Source organism: Schistocerca cancellata, chromosome 6, assembly GCF_023864275.1.
Source record: "Schistocerca cancellata isolate TAMUIC-IGC-003103 chromosome 6, iqSchCanc2.1, whole genome shotgun sequence".
NCBI lineage: Eukaryota > Metazoa > Arthropoda > Insecta > Orthoptera > Acrididae > Schistocerca > Schistocerca cancellata.
Window position 1 is genome coordinate 421812032 of NC_064631.1, and position 18004 is coordinate 421830035.

The 18004-nt window shown below is 39.2% G+C and overlaps 1 protein-coding gene across 7 annotated transcripts in view; it reads left to right on the plus strand.

Annotated features, from left to right (window-relative positions):
• Positions 1–14542, plus strand: part of LOC126191015 (uncharacterized) — a 99001-nt gene extending 84459 nt beyond the window's left edge. For all 7 annotated transcript variants that reach the window (XM_049931712.1, XM_049931711.1, XM_049931713.1 and 4 more), the window contains one exon: positions 13798–14542. In XM_049931712.1, the coding sequence (XP_049787669.1) occupies positions 13798–14487 (690 nt within the window). In that variant the 3' untranslated portion in view covers positions 14488–14542. The remainder of the gene's footprint in view (positions 1–13797) is intronic.
• Positions 14543–18004: the final 3462 nt, after the last annotated feature.

Genomic DNA, 18004 nt, shown 5'->3' on the forward strand with positions numbered 1-18004 from the left:
TTTTGACTCCAGAATTTAAGAAAGTAGCAAGCTGGTTTCAAAGTGCAAGAAACATTAGTAACACTTGTAAAGGCATTTCACTAGCTGAATTAACAAAAATAATTTACTTTTGGCTACTTGGAAAAAATTCTACCCTCCCTGAACTACAAGCTACAAGAACTTCTTAAATTAAGATGTTCTACTAATGTGAGCCTGACGTACAGCAACCAACATCTTTCTTCTACACAGACATGACAGAAGTCATGGGATAGCGATATAAATATATATGGATAGTGGCAGTATCGCACACAGAAGGTATAAAAGGGCAATGTATTGGTGCAGCTGTCATTTGTACTCAGGTGATTCATGTGAAAATGTTTCAGACATAGTTATGGCCTTGTGATGGAAATTAACAGACTTTGAGCATGGAAAGGTAGATGGAGCTAGACACATGGGACATTCCATTTTAAAAATTGTTAGGGAATTAAATATTCCAAGACCCACAATGTCAAGTGTGTGCTGAGAATACCAGATTTTAGGCATTACCTCTCACCACTGACAACACAATGACAGACAGTCTTCACTTAGTGACTGAGAGCAGCAGTGCTTGCAAAGAGCTGTTTCTTCTAGTCCAAATGAATCGATCATTGAGTGGAAATGATTATGTTTGGCTACTTGGAGACCATTTGCAGCCATTTCATAATGTGCCCTGTCGCCAGGCTACAGTTGTTTGCAATTGGTTTGAAGAACATTCTGGATAATTTGAGTGAAAGATTTTGCCACCCAGATCACCTGATGTGAATCAAATCGAACTTTTATGGGATGTAATTGAGATGTCAGTTCATGATCAAAATCCTGGACCAGCAACACTTTTGGAATTACAGATGGCTATAGATGCAGCTTGGCTCAATATCTCTGCAAGGGGCATCAAACAACTTGTTGAGTCCGTGCCATGTCAAGTTGTTGGACTATGCTGGGCAAAAGGAGGTCCCACATGATATTAGGAGGTATTCCGTGACCTCTATCACCTCAATGTGTAGAAAGAATGTGACTATTACCTTCACAAGATATGTACATTGAACTATTTTCTTTGACAGTTTTTGGTTGTCTGAAGAGCCCCCAGGGAAGATACGAACAATAAAATTGAAACATTGTGTTTTTGTGAAGGGATTAGAAAGCTCAACAGCCATGAAGATTTTATTTGGTATTTGGACTATAAAACTTGTAATATTTCTATAAGGGAGATGAATTTTATACCATTATGCCATATTTGTGTAGAATTTATGTGTATTCAGTAATCAGATTTAAAGAAAGAGAATTTTTCTTTTATGTTCAACATCAAGTTATACGCATTAAAGGAGAGGCATACATTTTTCTCCAGAAGTCTTATTTTTCAGAACTTGACTTTTATCATAGGTGTGCATTATTATTACACACATTACAGGCCTTTTATCAGACCATGCAAAACATTCATGACTACTTGTTCCTCCTGTTCTTCCAGTACTCCTTCATTCATTCACTAAAGGCGCTCTTCCTTTCTTCCATCCACTTTGGCCTTTGGGTTTTAGGTGCTATTTTCTCTGACATCACTTTCCACTTGTACACCTTGGGTCTATAGATGCCTTTGTCCATGACTTCCGCTGAATCTGTCTGAGCTCTTTCCAGATCAGTTTTGACTTGTGTCATCCAGGGTGTAGTGGTCTTGAGCCTCTGGATGTACCTGAGGATTCTGTTGATGAATCTGGTCTGTGGGAGTCTGTTTATGTGTCCATAAAATTTTAGTCACCTCTTTCTAATGTCCGCTGCAATGTTGGAGAAGTTTGTGGTGTCCCTATATCCATCGTCCGTGAATTTTGGCCCAATAATTTTCCTAATGATTTTTCTTTCCTGTGTGAGAATGTTCTCAAAGTCGGCCTTTGTGTGTAACATCAGTGTCTCACTAGCGTATAGCACCTCAGGTTTGATTACAGGGTTCTAGTGATGAATTTTGGTGCATGGGACAGAAATTTCTTGTTGTAAATACCCTGTGTTTTGTATAAGGTTCTCTTCATTTTCAATAATCTTGTGTTCTGGGCAATTTTCTCCTTTCCTGTCAGTTAGGGCACTTCACCTAGGTACTTAAAATGTGTGACTCTGTTGATTTTGCCATACTTTCTGTTCAAATTTGGAATGTTTACTTTTGTGCAGAAGAACTCAGTTTTCTGAAAGGAAATCTGTAGCCCTACTTTTTCTGTGCACTCTTTGAGTACTTCTATATGTGTGGTTGCTGTAGTTTCATTATCAGTGAGTAGTGGCAGATCGTCTGCGAAGGCTAGACAGCCAATCTCCAGCTTATCCTTTGGTCGTCCAAGTCACACTGGCTTCCAATGGCCTTGTATTTGCAACTCTTTCTCCCAGTCCTTGATGACCTTATCCAGCACTAGGTTGAAGAGGAGTGGTGAGAGTCCATCACCTTGGCGAACACCTGTCTTGATCTCAAAGGGTTCGCAGATTTCCCCTTTGAACTTCACCTTAGATGTCATGTTTGTCAGTGTCTGTTTGATCAGTCGCCGTGTCTTGCCATCCAAACATTGTTCATGTGGAATGTTGAACAATGACTGACGTCGATGGAATCATATGCCTTCTTGAAGTCAATGAAGGTGCAAATGACTGGACTCTTCCTGAAGGCTTTGATTTTCAGAGTAGTCTTCAGATTGAATATTTGTTCTGCACAGGAGCGACCAGGATGGAAGCCCGCTTGGTACTCACTGATCTTATGTTCCAGTTGATTCCATGTTCTTTGGAGTAGGCACACTGAGAGAACCTTCTACACTCCTGGAAATTGAAATAAGAACACCGTGAATTCATTGTCCCAGGAAGGGGAAACTTTATTGACACATTCCTGGGGTCAGATACATCACATGATCACACTGACAGAACCACAGGCACATAGACACAGGCAACAGAGCATGCACAATGTCGGCACTAGTACAGTGTATATCCACCTTTCGCAGCAATGCAGGCTGCTATTCTCCCATGGAGATGATCGTAGAGATGCTGGATGTAGTCCTGTGGAACGGCTTGCCATGCCATTTCCACCTGGCACCTCAGTTGGACCAGCGTTCGTGCTGGACGTGCAGACCGCGTGAGACGACGCTTCATCCAGTCCCAAACATGCTCAATGGGGGACAGATCCGGAGATCTTGCTGGCCAGGGTAGTTGACTTACACCTTCTAGAGCACGTTGGGTGGCACGGGATACATGCGGACGTGCATTGTCCTGTTGGAACAGCAAGTTCCCTTGCCGGTCTAGGAATGGTAGAACGATGGGTTCGATGACGGTTTGGATGTACCGTGCACTATTCAGTGTCCCCTCGATGATCACCAGTGGTGTACGGCCAGTGTAGGAGATCGCTCCCCACACCATGATGCCGGGTGTTGGCCCTGTGTGCCTCGGTCGTATGCAGTCCTGATTGTGGCGCTCACCTGCACGGCGCCAAACACGCATACGACCATCATTGGCACCAAGGCAGAAGCGACTCTCATCGCTGAAGACGACACGTCTCCATTCGTCCCTCCATTCACGCCTGTCGCGACACCACTGGAGGCGGGCTGCACGATGTTGGGGCGTGAGCGGAAGACGGCCTAACGGTGTGCGGGACCGTAGCCCAGCTTCATGGAGACGGTTGTGAATGGTCCTCGCCGATACCCCAGGAGCAACAGTGTCCCTAATTTGCTGGGAAGTGGCGGTGCGGTCCCCTACGGCACTGCGTAGGATCCTACGATCTTGGCGTGCATCCGTGCGTCGCTGCGGTCCGGTCCCAGGTCGACGGGCACTTGCACCTTCCGCCGACCACTGGCGACAACATCGATGTACTGTGGAGACCTCACACCTCACACATTGAGCAATTCGGCGGTACGTCCACCCGGCCTCCCGCATGCCCACTATACGCCCTCACTCAAAGTCCGTCAACTGCACATACGGTTCACGTCCACGCTGTCGCGGCATGCTACCAGTGTTAAAGACTGCGATGGAGCTCCGTATGCCACGGCAAACTGGCTGACACTGACGGCGGCGGTGCACAAATGCTGCGCAGCTAGCGCCATTCGACGGCCAACACCGCGGTTCCTGGTGTGTCCGCTGTGCCGTGCGTGTGATCATTGCTTGTACAGCCCTCTCGCAGTGTCCGGAGCAAGTATGGTGGGTCTGACACACCGGTGTCAATGTGTTCTTTTTTCCATTTCCAGGAGTGTATGTGATGTGTGTTAGTGAGATACCCCACTGTGGGATCACCCTTTTTGTGTAGAGGGTGGATCAATGCGCATTACCAGTCATCTGGCAACTTTTCTGTTGTCCATATGTCTGTTATGATCTGTGTGAGTTCTCTGAATGAGTTTGGTCCAAGGTTTTTCAATAGTTCGGCCACTATGCCATCTTCACCAGATGTCCTGTTGTTTTTGAGGCTGAGGATGTTGTTGTGTTGGGGTAGTGAAATTGTGTGTCTGTCTATAGGTTCTTCGTCTCGGAATCTCTCTGTGGGCTCTGGGCAATTGAGAAGTTCTGAGAAGTACTGTGCCAGCACCTTGCAGTTCTCCTTATCCATCAGTGCCAATTTTCTGTCAATATTTCTAAAGCTGAGGTTCAGTAGTGTGTATCCTCGGATGTGCCCTGCAAATGTCCTGTAGAAGTCCCTTGCATTGTAGTTGCGGAAGTTGTCCTCTGTAGAGTCTAGCTGTTCCTTCAGGTATTTCCTCTTGGATTGTCTAATAATTTTTGCTGTTGTCTTCTATGTTTCGTTGAATGAACACCTGTAAATTTTATGGGTACTTGGTACTGTTGTATTTCTGGTATGCTAATTTCCTGGTGACAATTGCATTCTCACAATCTGTGTCCCACAAGGGGTGCTTGATATTCTTCTTCAGAGGAATGAGGGCTTGTGCTTTTTCTGTGATTTTTTTTTTTTTTTTTTTTTTTTTTTTTTTTTGTGGAAATTTTGCCAGTCATTTGTATGTTGTTTTTCTCAAGCATCTTTCACTTCAGAGTCTGCGATTTTTTTTTTAATGTCAAATTTCAGTAGGAGAGTTTTCTTACAGAAAATTCTCTTGGGAGTGAACTTGACTTTGATGCATGTTAGGTAATGGTCAGAATCAATGTTGGGTGTTGGCTGTTGGCTGTTGTTTATGATTTATCTTCTTATAGTTAATTTAGCTACTGTTCAAATATATCAGATTTGATGAAGTTATGAATCGTGACTTAAAAGTTTGTAAACAGTGACAAAGTGCTGTCATTACAGGTACTGAATGTAAGTAGTCGTTAGCCAGAGTTAGACTAGATAATTTTGTGAGATATTGTCAGATATAGTGTAGAGGATATGACACAATGTAAATAAACTATGAATGTTGTTGTTGTTGTTGTTGTTGTGGTCTTCATTCCAGAGACTGGTTTGACACAGCTCTCCATGCTACTCTATCCTGTTCAAGCTTCTTCATCTCCCAGTACTTACTGCAAACTGCATCCTTCTGAATCTGTTTAGTGTATTCATCTCTTGGTCTCCCTCTACGATTTTTATCCTCCACGCTGCCCTCAAATACTAAATTGGTGAGCCCTTGATGCCTCAGAATTTGTCCTACCAACTGATCCCTTCTTCTAGTCAAGTTGTGCCACAAACTCCTCTTCTCCCCAATTCTATTCAATACCTCCTCATTAGTTATGTGATCTACCCATCTAATCTTCAGCATTCTTCTGTAGCACCACATTTTGAAAGCTTCTATTCTCTTCTTGTCTAAACCATTTATCATCCACGTTTCACTTCCATACATGGCTACACTCCATACAAATACTTTCAGAAACGACTTCCTGACACTTAAATCTATAACCGATGTTAACAAAAGTCTCTTCTTCAGAAATGCTTTCCTAGCCATTGCCAGTCTACATTTTATATCCTCTCTACTTCAACCATCATCAGTTATTTTGCTCCCCAAATAGCAAAACTCATTTACTACTTTAAGCATCTCACTTCCTACTCTAATTACTGCAACATAACGCGATTTAATTCGACTACATTCCATTATCCTCATTTTGCTTTTGTTGATGTTCATCTTATATCCTCCTTTCAAGACACTGTCCATTCCATTCAGCTGCTCTTCCAGGTCCTTTGCTGTCTCTGACAGAGTTGCAGTGAGCATGCTTTTAGTACTCTGTTGGAAATTCCATCAATTCCATGTGAGCTTCTTCTTTTGAGTGAATTTATTATTTTCATAATTTTAGTAGGATAGGTGGGGTGAATTTCAATTTTATCGAATTGCATATGTACTGCCTCTTCCATATGCTGCCTTGCATTTTCTAATGAATAGCTGGATCCTATTTTCTCTACAACACTTACAAAATGATTATTAAAATGTTTTTCACTTCTGACTTCTTGTGAACAAGCTTTTAATTGTGTTTGATAGCAATACAGGCTTCCTGTGCTCTCAGTTGCCCTGTTTCCCTTTTCACAATGTTCCAAATTGTTTTAATTTTATTATGAGATGTGCTAATCTCAGACATAATGCACATACTTCTGGAATTTTTAATAACTTTTCTTATTACAGTGCAGTAGTTTTTATAATGTTTCACTGTTTCAGGATCATTACTCCCTTTTCTGTTTACAAGATATTTTTATCCCTTTAGTAAGCCATAACTTTTTACATGGTTTCTTATAACTATATTTCATTGTTTACTTAGGGAAACTGTTTTCAAATATACTCACAAAGGCATCATGAAATAGGTTAAATTTTAAAGTAGCATCATGTTACTGTGTACCTCATCCCAGTCTAACTGTTGCAAGCTTTCCCTAAAATTTTGAATTGTTAAATCATTAATGGAATGCACCATTTTGGAGGACTGTTTAGCATTACTGTATGGAGCTATATCATATACTGTAACTAGCCGTGCATCATTATCGGACAGACCATTCGTAACAGGAAAAGCTTTCCTGTACTACCTGAGTAGGAAAAACAACTGATGTCAAATTGAAAGAACCAAATAATACTTCGTGGTCAAGCTTTCTGTCGGGCTTTTTCAGAAAATCTATATTGAAATCCTCACAAACAATAATTTGCTTTTCTTTGTCTGACAGGTAGCTCAACAAAGAATCAAAGTTTTTCAAAAATAGTTGAAAATTTCCCAAAGGGGACCTATACATGGCTATAATTATAAAAGTGTCATTATTTAGTTTAAGCTCACATGCACACACTTCTATTTGTTGCTCTATTTATGCAAAATTTTATAGTTTCCAAATTTTTCGCACTATGACTAATTGTAACATATACGGCAACTCCTCCTCTCTCCACAGTGTCTCTACTTATATGTGCTGAAAGCTTATATCCACCTACATTTACCATTTTCATACCTGTGACTATATGATGTTCAGACAGGCATAGTACATCTATTCCATCACCAGTTTCTAAATCTTCTAAACAAACAAGAAGCTCATCTACTTTGTTTTTAAATCCCCTGATATTTTGATGCAATATATTAACATTATTTTTCACTGTGCTTTTATGTGAATCTTGTGACATACTAACATTATTTTTCACTCTACTTTTATGAGAATCTTGTGATATTTTCACATCTCTAGCGCCTGCCTGTCTGAAATTCTCATTAAGCCTCATTTAAATCAATGTTAGATGATTGGACACTGATCTTAGCCTAAAAAAGTACTCCCATGAGTTTCAGTGCCCCTCTTAAAGATTTTGCTATCGTCCCAGCCAGTTTACCCTTCCATTTCCTATTGAGATGCAGTCCATGTCTTGTGTAGTCCCACCTACCAATACCATCAACAGGAACCAAACCTATGCCTGACAAAGTAGCTGCCTGAAGCAGCTGATCTAGCTCCATGTTGACCCTCCCGAGAGAGCTGTTCACTTGGGGCGGGTCATACCGCATGAAAGCAGGAACCAAGCCAACATTTGTATGATTCATTGCAGATGCCATTTTTACCAGGTCACACTCAATATTGCAGCCCTGATCCCTATCAATACTGTTTCCCACTCCACCCACTACCACAACATGATCCTGCTTTGTTGCCACAGCGCATCAGATAACAGGCGTCACCACGCTTGTGGAGCTATGATGATGCAGAAAGCTCTTATGTTCATATGTGTACAGCATCACGTTATGTCATAAAGGAAGCAAGACATTAAAGGATACTTCAAGAGCATAGGAATTTTGTGAACCATAAATGCATAATTCAGCTTAAAGTACACATTCGTATGTCCAGATTTGGATGTAAATTTTCTTGGAGTACAAGTTCTGTATTTTCTCATGTTTGGTTCTTTATTATGGCATAATGCCATACACACTAGAAGATGGAAATGTGCACTTGAAATGCAGTGAACACATGAAACTAGCAAATAACATTTTGTTTCAAGTAAATTTACTGCCTCAGCCGAATTTCTTAGCAAACCAACAAAAATAACTTCATTGTTCTGCAAGGTGATTAATGTTTGGCAGTCAGAAAGGTGGAAATAAAATAAAACCTGAAACTAATAACATATTTTAGCCTTCCATAATTATGTGAATGTATTTTAATTTGCTTGATAGCTCCTGTTCACAGAAATCCATTTTGTTTTCATTTGACAGCATTCTTCTATCGCACGTCACTGATTTCGCTCTGTGGAATTGAAACATGTAATATTTTTCAATGAATGCCATCAAACTATAATCAGGACAGTGGAAATTAAAATGTCCTCTGGTGCCTCGACAGCATTCTTCTATCGCACGTCACTGATTTCGCTCTGTGGAATTGAAACATGTAATATTTTTCAATGAATGCCATCAAACTATAATCAGGACAGTGGAAATTAAAATGTCCTCTGGTGCCTCTCCTGCTCCCATTTTGGCTGGTTTGACATCCTGGCCCTCTTAAAAAAATAAACTCGCAATTAATACTGGATGGAATTATTTGTAACCAAGAGAACAAGAACTCTTCAGAAAATTTGCACTCCTTATTGCCTATTAGCTAATAACTTGCTGTTTTGTGTGACATAAAATTAAATATAGAATAGATAAAACCAGTAAAGATAAGAGATAAGAAAGACAGTAAACATTTCTTCAATTCTCAAGTGGTTTCTTGATCTGATTATGTGTATTTTGCCAGTCTGACAAAACAAAATAGGCATGCCTAATATTGCAGCAATTGTAACACACACTAAATGAGCAAGACTGTTTTGACACAAATGCTCGTTTTTATAACACGACAGAATATAGTTCATGAAGAACCAATATCAAATGCCTATTAGGCCTACTACGAGCAAAAAGTTTTATGTTAGGAAATAGTTTCACATTTCATTCATATGCTCCAGCTTCTGAAGTATGAGATTGAAAAGTAGTAGTTCAAAATTTTTATATAAATTTGGAATCATCATATTCTTCCATAATTTGTGTGATGTCCCCATTTCTCCTCCTTCCTTGTTCTAACAAACAATCTTGTCATCACTAATTCTGTAACTATTCCTGCCAGTGTCGAAACTTATTCTCCAGTTAACTTCACTAACTGTGCCGCAATCACCGGTTTAGCTATCCCACATTTATTTTCCGGTTAGGTGTTATAATGTGTTTGCACAACACGTTTTCCGTGCTGCTCCCAGAATAGAACTTTAGTGGCTGCTAGCCAGGGACTGACTAGTATAGCGGCTGACCAAAAATTTTCTGTCAATATTTCATTTTCGTAAATACACCGAGAAGATAATACGTAATCTTTGTTACTTGTTATTCCTGTTAATCATTTATTTCCACTCTGGTAGTCTGAATCTGTGGACTTCACTAGTAATTATAACAATGCAGATCATTCACAAACCCAGTCTACCACATTAACAGCGGCTGGCATTCACTCACTCAGCTTTATTCCACTCAGCTTGCATAGCCGTGTCCCCTTTTGTCTGGAGGAAGGGTTATTTCTAGTGCAGTGGGGTTACCCTGGCAGAGACATCATGTGCACTATGCATGCATTTAAAAATCAACTTAGAATCTATACAAAAACCAACAGAGAAGTGTTTCAAAATCGTATGAATAATCAATAGACCAGCGTGCTCTGGATGCTAGGCACTTTGTGAAACAAGGTCTTTTTCCTCAATAATAAGAATTTGGCTCACCCCTCTGCAATTGACAACTGGGGCAGATACCTTGGTTTACCCCCGGCTCCCTACAACCGGGCATGTTGCGCATGCATGAATCTGGCATCTTAGGCGTTTCAGTAAAATTTTACCAGGTAACATCAGCTGCTACTGCTTATACAGCTAGCTGTGAAGCTTCCATAACCAGATGTGGGAGAAGGTACTAACCATACACGACTCAACTGCGCATGCACATGAACTTGCTCGCAACTGCTCAAACGAATCTAATGTAAGCAGTTGTGATGTCACGCTCATTGGAGTCAATTTGTTGTTATGATGCATTGCATAGTCTTCCTAAAGCCTTTGACGCATTTTGCTGTTGGCATACAATTGTATGAGCAATGTTGTTGTATATGGTGCATTTCCTTTACAACATTGTGTTTTGTTGTTGTATATGGCACATTTCCTTTACAACATAAGTTTTATTTTTTTTCTCGTGCATGTTTTATTGCTGCAGTATTATTCTGCAGTAGCGAGATACAGTAATATCCTTGTCAAAGTATTGGTTCTTACCAGTCAAAGTTACAAAAATTTAACAGAAACTAAAACAATGATAAATTTCTGGAATTCTAAAAAATTCTCTGGTTTTTCCCAGTTTTCTACCAGAAGAAAAAATTCCCAGGTTTTTCCCAGATCTCCTCGTTGTCCTGGGTCATATACACCCCGTTTAAGTGGAAAGTAGTCCTTTATAAACCAATGAAAGGGTACATTGTGGCCAGGTTAAAAACTTCGAAACAAAGGTCAGACACGCCATCATCAGTTTACAATACCACAGTGCAGAATGACTAGCTACAGTTGTAAGGTACAGAGCTACAGTGTGAGAAACAGTTGAATGATAAATTTTGTAATAAAATAACTCTTGTAGACTTCTAAAAAGTTTTCCCCATCATAATTTTCCATGACTTCACAAGTTTTCGGCTACTATTATGTTGATGCCTGGATCTACATACTTCTGTAAGCAACTTTTTCTTGCAGTGAAGAAAATGAAATCTACCCACAGATGCTCACTTAGAGGCTGAAACTTGAAAGCAGTGCTCACAAAGTGGTACCAAACACTGACACTTATGAAAAACAAAATAAGCAGAATTCACTGACACCCAGTATTTTTATGTTTAAACTGTGAATAAAATAGTCAGGATATACAAATTGATACCAATTTAAACTCTGTCTGAAAATGACATTTATCATAAGGCTGCATCAGTTATAAGAAATTTCATGTTTTGTACTTAGCTCCCCCATATTCTTCATCTCATCAATTAATGAAATGTAAGTTTCATTCAGTTTTTTTTATTTCTCATCAATACAACAATCTTAGGAAGTCAATTTGCCATGATAAGCATTAATTAACTACAATGAAATGATACATCTCTATGGAACTTATGTTAGCAATCATGGAATAGATTTGTTGACCATAACTTTTCATGCTAAGCTGTTTTATTCTGATTCCTCTTTCCCTCCCCTTCAGTCCCCTCCCCTCCCCCATCCCACCATTTTTCACCGTGGGACAGCTGGTTGCTTACTGCATGAACAGCTCGTTGAACTGGACTGATTTACAGCAGCCAGATACCCAACAAAGTAAGAAATCATTGTGTTCTGTTACACATGAAGACAAAGTTGAATTTGGCATTGTTAACAAATGTGTGTTCTACTTCAGAGCACACAGACAATCACAGCTATCTTTTTTAGGTGCTGTTGCCACAACTAGGGTGAGTTGTTGAGGATGAAGCTGTTGTGATGTACATGAAAAAGGTTGTGGAGAATTAGTCACAATGGTTAGAAGAGGAGCAAGGAGTATAAATGAAGGTAGGAATATGGTGCAAGAGGAATATTGCCCCAGAGCAGGCAGAGCTGGTGGCATATTGCACATAGAGATACAGTCATCTGGGAGGAATGTGAACAATATAGCAGAGAACAATGAAAAAGAGAGGGACTACTGAGAGAATATTGTTGGTCAAAGGCCATGTTGCATGAAATGGGTAATTTATTTATTTATTTATTTATTTACACGTCTAGTTCCGTAGGATCCAATTGAGGAGCAAATCTCCAAGGTCATGAAACATGTCAGTACGTGAAATTACAACATAAAAGTATTAACAAATTAAAAAAGAAAGGCCGGCCGCGGTGGTCTAGCGGTTCAGGCGCTCAGTCCGGAACCACGAGACTGCTACGGTCGCAGGTTTGAATCCTGCCTCGGGCATGGATGTGTGTGATGTCCTTAGGTCAGTTAGGTTTAAGTAGTTCTAAGTTCTAGGGGACTGATGACCACAGAAATTAAGTCCCATAGTGCTCAGAGTCATTTGAACCATTTAAAAAAAAATGTTTATGAACCCAAAGAAAGTCAAGCCATAAGTTTAAGTAAACACAGTCAACAATAAAACATAAGAGTCAGCTTAATTTTTCAAGGAACTCCTCAACAGAATAAAAGGAGTAGCCTATGAGGAAATTCTTCAGTTTCAATTTGAAAGCAGATGGATTTATGCTAAAATTTTTTAATTCTTGTGGTAGCTTATTGAAAATGGATGCAGCAGTATACTGCACACCTTTCTGCACATGAATTAAGGAAGTATGATCCAAATGTAGAGTGGATATTTGCCGAGTATTAACTGACTGAAAGCTGCTAATTCTTGGAAATAAGCTGATATTCTTAACAAGAAACAACAGTAAAGAATATATATATAGTGAGAGGGTAATGTCAAAATACCCAGACAAGTGAACAGGGGTCGACAAGAGGTTCGCGAACTTACACCAGTTATTGCCCAAACTGCCCGTTTCTGAGCCAGAAATATCTGTTTATAATGGGAAGCATTACACCAAAATATAATACCATGTGACATAAGTGAATGAAAATAAGCAAAGTAGATTAATTTTTGTGTCAAATGATAACTTACTTCAGATACCGTTCAAATAGTAGAACTGGCAGCATTAAGTCGTTGAAAAAGATCCTGAACGTGGACTTTCCATGACAGTTTACTATCTATCCGAACACCTAGAAATTTGAACTATTCAGTTTCACTAATCATATGCCCGTTCCGTGAAATTAAAATGCTGAGTTTTGTTGAATTGTGTGTTAGGAACTGTAAAAATTGAGTCTGTCTGTGATTTAGTGTTAGTTTATTTTCTACAAGCTGTGAACTTATGTCATGAACTGCACTATTTGAACCAGAGCCAGTGTTTCACACAGCATCCTTTACTACCAAGTCATCAGCAAACAGAAATATTTTAGAATCATCCATAATACTAGAAGGCTTGAAGACCAAAGATGAATATTTCAGAAATGTAATGGACACACACAGAGTGTGGAAAGGAATAGAAAACAATGGTGAAATAGGAAAATGATTGTATGAAGTGAGGTGAAAGTTGCAAAGGACTTCATTCCAAAATGTTTGAATAAATAGTGCTGTTGCTGATCTTGATGGTGATTGTAAACAAAAACTTTTCATACTCTTGTGATTGTTTGTTTACTGGCATGAGTTACAAAGTGGTAAAAACACTGTATTGTTTTATTTGTTTAATCATGTACAACTTCATTTGAATAAGATGATTGGACCATAGTGTTACTTACAGGTGTTTGCTACTTTTTACTGAATATTTTCAGTGCCTTCTGGAATATTTGAATTTTTTAAAAATAAATATATCTTTTTAGTGAAGCAGATTTTATTACATATGCTGCTTTGGTTTGTTACAGGAGACATACTACAGTGAAGATCAGCGAGAATGGTACAGAAATATGATGAAACGAATTTGCAATATTACTATAGATGCAATGGAGCAAGAATATCCTAACAGCTCATATGAAAAAAAAGCGAAAGAATTCTGTAATGAGGGACTGTTTGATGTACAAATGGACCTTGTGAAGCCAAGAGAGCCTTATTCTGTTATTACAAATGGAGATGCATGGATTTGCAATTTCTTGTTTCTGTACAAAGATGCTGATGGAAAAAAAATCCAGGATACCCGAATGATTGACTTTCAGTTAGCTCGCTATGCATCTCCTGTTTGTGACATGTCATTTTTCTTATACAGCTGTACAACTAAGGAGTTCAGAGAAGCGTATTTGTCTGATTTGGTTCAGATTTACTACAAAAGTATGTCAGACTTAGTATCTGATCTAGGCTCTGATCCCAATGCAGTATTTCCTTACAAAGCTCTAGAGAGTGAAATGAAAGCTGTAAGCAGATATGGATTTATAATGTCTCTAGAGTCTGTGCCATTCTCAGAAATTGATGAAAAAGATGCACCCAACATAGATTTAATTGAAGGAGATGATGCAGTGCCACTGGAGAAAATATGGGTATTGCCACCAATGCATAAGGAAGCCAGACAGAGAATTGCCAACAATGTAATTTATGCCATTGAAAATGACCATATTAGTTAGTTATTTTGTGAATGAGAATGACAATGAAATTAATAAAATCTACATTGAAAATGAAGGATATGCTATTAGAATTATTGTCTTGTTATCTCAGCACACATCCAACTCTTCCCCATGATATAATTGACTCCTATTATGTCCATTTTTGTATGAGCAGATCTACAATTAAAGTGGATTGACAAATCACATGGGTCCAAATATGAAGAATAGGCTGGACTGGCAACACCAGCTGGTGCTCATTATAACAGCCATAATGTGACTAGATGCATTGTTCTCTTTTTTTGTCCATTAATCTTGGTTACTCCTGCTTCACCTCACTATGCAAATGGTTCTGCAGTGATGCTTAATAAGAGCCAATCACTGTTTCATCATTTCCCAAATAGTCGGTTAAGATAAAACAAAGAAAAATGGGCATATGTCACTTTACCAGTCACCGAGCGAGGTGGCGCAGTGGTTAGCACACTGGACTCGCATTCGGGAGGCCGACGGTTCAATCCCGTCTCCGGCTATCCTGATTTAGGTTTTCCGTGATTTCCCTAAATCGCTTCAGGCAAATGCCGGGATGGTTCCTTTGAAAGGGCACGGCCGATTTCCTTCCCCATCCTTCCCTCACCCGAGCTTGCGCTCCGTCTCTAATGACCTCGTTGTCGACGGGACGTTAAACACTAATATCCTCCGCCTCCACTTTACCAGTCGAAAATCTTTTACACTTTTTTCAATGCACTTACCTCCAACATCTTTTAGTTAGCTAGCTAGTTAGACAGTTTTACGTTGCTTGAATCATTGCATGATAAATCATAATGATGTGGAACAAGTCATTTTACATTTACGTCACAAATTAATTTGTAAGTATGCCTACATGCTGAACAGGTGTAAGTTGTTGTTACCATAATAATAATAATAATAATAATAATAATAAGAGGCTTCTACAAGACATTTGGTTATCAAGTTTATGCAATATTCTTACTGCATGTTTCTGTAGAATAAATACTTTGTTTTGACCTTCACTGCACTGCCCAGAGTATTATACAATACAGCTGTAATAAGTGAAAGTATACTAATGATCCTATCTACGGATCAGCGCAGTGATAAAGATCTCAAAATGGGAAGCAGACAGAATGTTAATTTATCCATGTGCTCACGTTACTTCATTTCGTTATCTATCTAGGAAATGTCACACATGGATCCTCTATACTGAGTGCTCATTAATCTCTACAACCATAACCTCCATGTCATTTTTATTTCTTTGCAATTGTGTAATATCAGTTTTTATGTAATGAGTGGTTAAGCTATTTGCCATGAACCAATTGTAATCCTGTTCCACAATTCTCCTAGCCATCTCTTGAATGGATGGTTTTAGGCCCTTTATCAGGAAACATTACAGCTTTAGAGCACTCCTCCAATTTTCTGGGCAAATAATTTTGTAGGTCAAGAACAGGTGCAGACCAAGCTCCAAATCTTGTCAGGCACCATATTTAATAGTCCCTTATTCTGAATGTAGTCTTATTCCTGCTGTATCATTTGTTAATCTTTCATTTTCTATCATCAAAATCTGACTCCATGCATGCAAGGGGAAGGACTTAACACTGCACCATTTTAGTTTCCTTAGTAGAATTTTATGACCAGTACAATCAAAGGTCATGAAAATATGACAAAAAGTGGTAACTTTACTTCTAATAAAACTGAGTTCTTGTATTGCTTTCTGAGTACAGTAGTGTTTCCAGAAGTCAAATTGAGCTGTTGTTAAAAGTTTATTTTCAGAAAGGTGGTTCAGCATTCTACTTTAAGCTGCCTGTTAAGTATTCAATACACATTTCACATTTCTTACATTAATGTTGACATTTCATCAATGTTCATGGAATGACAAAATGTAAGGCAACTAGACTACCAGTCACAGTCCAACACTGTTGTAGTAATGAGATCTATATAAATATGCTAGAAGATTCATAAACCGTGTTAGAATGGTAACTATGGTTTTGGCAAGATGGGAAGCAGAGAGATGGGTCAGAAATTGGAGGTCACTTGGTTATCTTCATTTTTATAAAATCATCAAACAATGGAAAATACAGAATGGAACAGGCCATAATGGCCAAAAGCTTTAATTGTAAAAGTCTTTTTGTTAACTCACGTATTGATAGCCACCAGCAAGCAGAAGCCACCCACAACAAAGACACCACAGTTTTTTTAAGTATAAGTGCTGTACTAGAAATGCTGTTGGGTAAAGAACTAGAGGAAAGTATCATAATGCTCGATTTTGTTGTGTTACACCATAATGTTCAGTCACTTAAGTGTATGAGTCTTTGACTCATACACTTAAAAATAAAATTACGATGTTGGATGTGCAGATCCAATATAAACTAAATGTAGACATAATTAATGTTGCTAAACATTTGCTGTGAAATGATGAAGTAGAATTAACCTCAATAGCACTAATGAGCCAAAACATCATGACCATCTCCTTTATAGCTTCTTTGTCCATCTTTGGAATGAAATACAGCACTGATAATGCATATTGGGGATCCAACAGATTCTTGGTAGGTTTGTGGAGGTATTTGGCATTAGATATCTATGGACAGGTCATGTAATTCACGTAAATATTGGGCCACTGATTTGCATTTGTGGTGATTGTGCCCGATAGCAACACAGATTGGTTACATAGGATTTACATCAGGTGAATTTGGTCACTGAGACATCACTATAATGATCCTCAAATCACTGTAGCACAGTTCTGGCCCCAGAACATGGACAGTTACACTGTTGAAAGATAATGTCACTATTGGGGAAGACATCAAGAGTGAAGGGGTGCAGGTGGTTCACTGCTGTCACTGTGTCTTCGATTACTACCACAGATCTTATGCAAGCACAGGAGAATGTCCCTTATAGTATAATACTGCTTCCACCAGCCCATGTCCATGGCACTCTGCACATTTCAAGCCACTATTCAACTAATACATGTCGTTTGTGGAGACTACTAATGACCTAGTATAGCAAAAGTGTGATTCAGCTGAGGAGCCAACATGTTTCCATTGGTCAACAGTAGAATTTGATGGTCCCATTCCCACTGTAATAGTAACTGATGATGTTGTCGGGCCAATATGTGAACACTTAAGAGTGGTCTGTTGTGGAGCTCCATGTTCAACAACGTACAATGAATGGGGTGCTCCAAAATACTTGTGCATGCTCCAGCATTGTGCTCTTTTGGCAGAGATGCAACAAATCACCATCCATCCTACTTTACAGAACAAACAAGCCCCCATACCCCCTGCTCTGTTAAGAGACATGGACATCCAACCATTTAGTACCTTGTGTTAGTTTCACTGTCCTACCTCTTTCCATAGATGCTCATGACAGAGCACATTAACATTCAACCAGCTTCACTGTTTTTGAGATACTCATTCACAGAGTGCATAATAATGATCTTCCTTTTGTCAAAGTCACTTATCTCTATGGATTTCCTCATTTGCAGCCTGTGTCCTTATTAGGATGGTCCCTTGTATGCTCCACTTATACACTTTTGCAA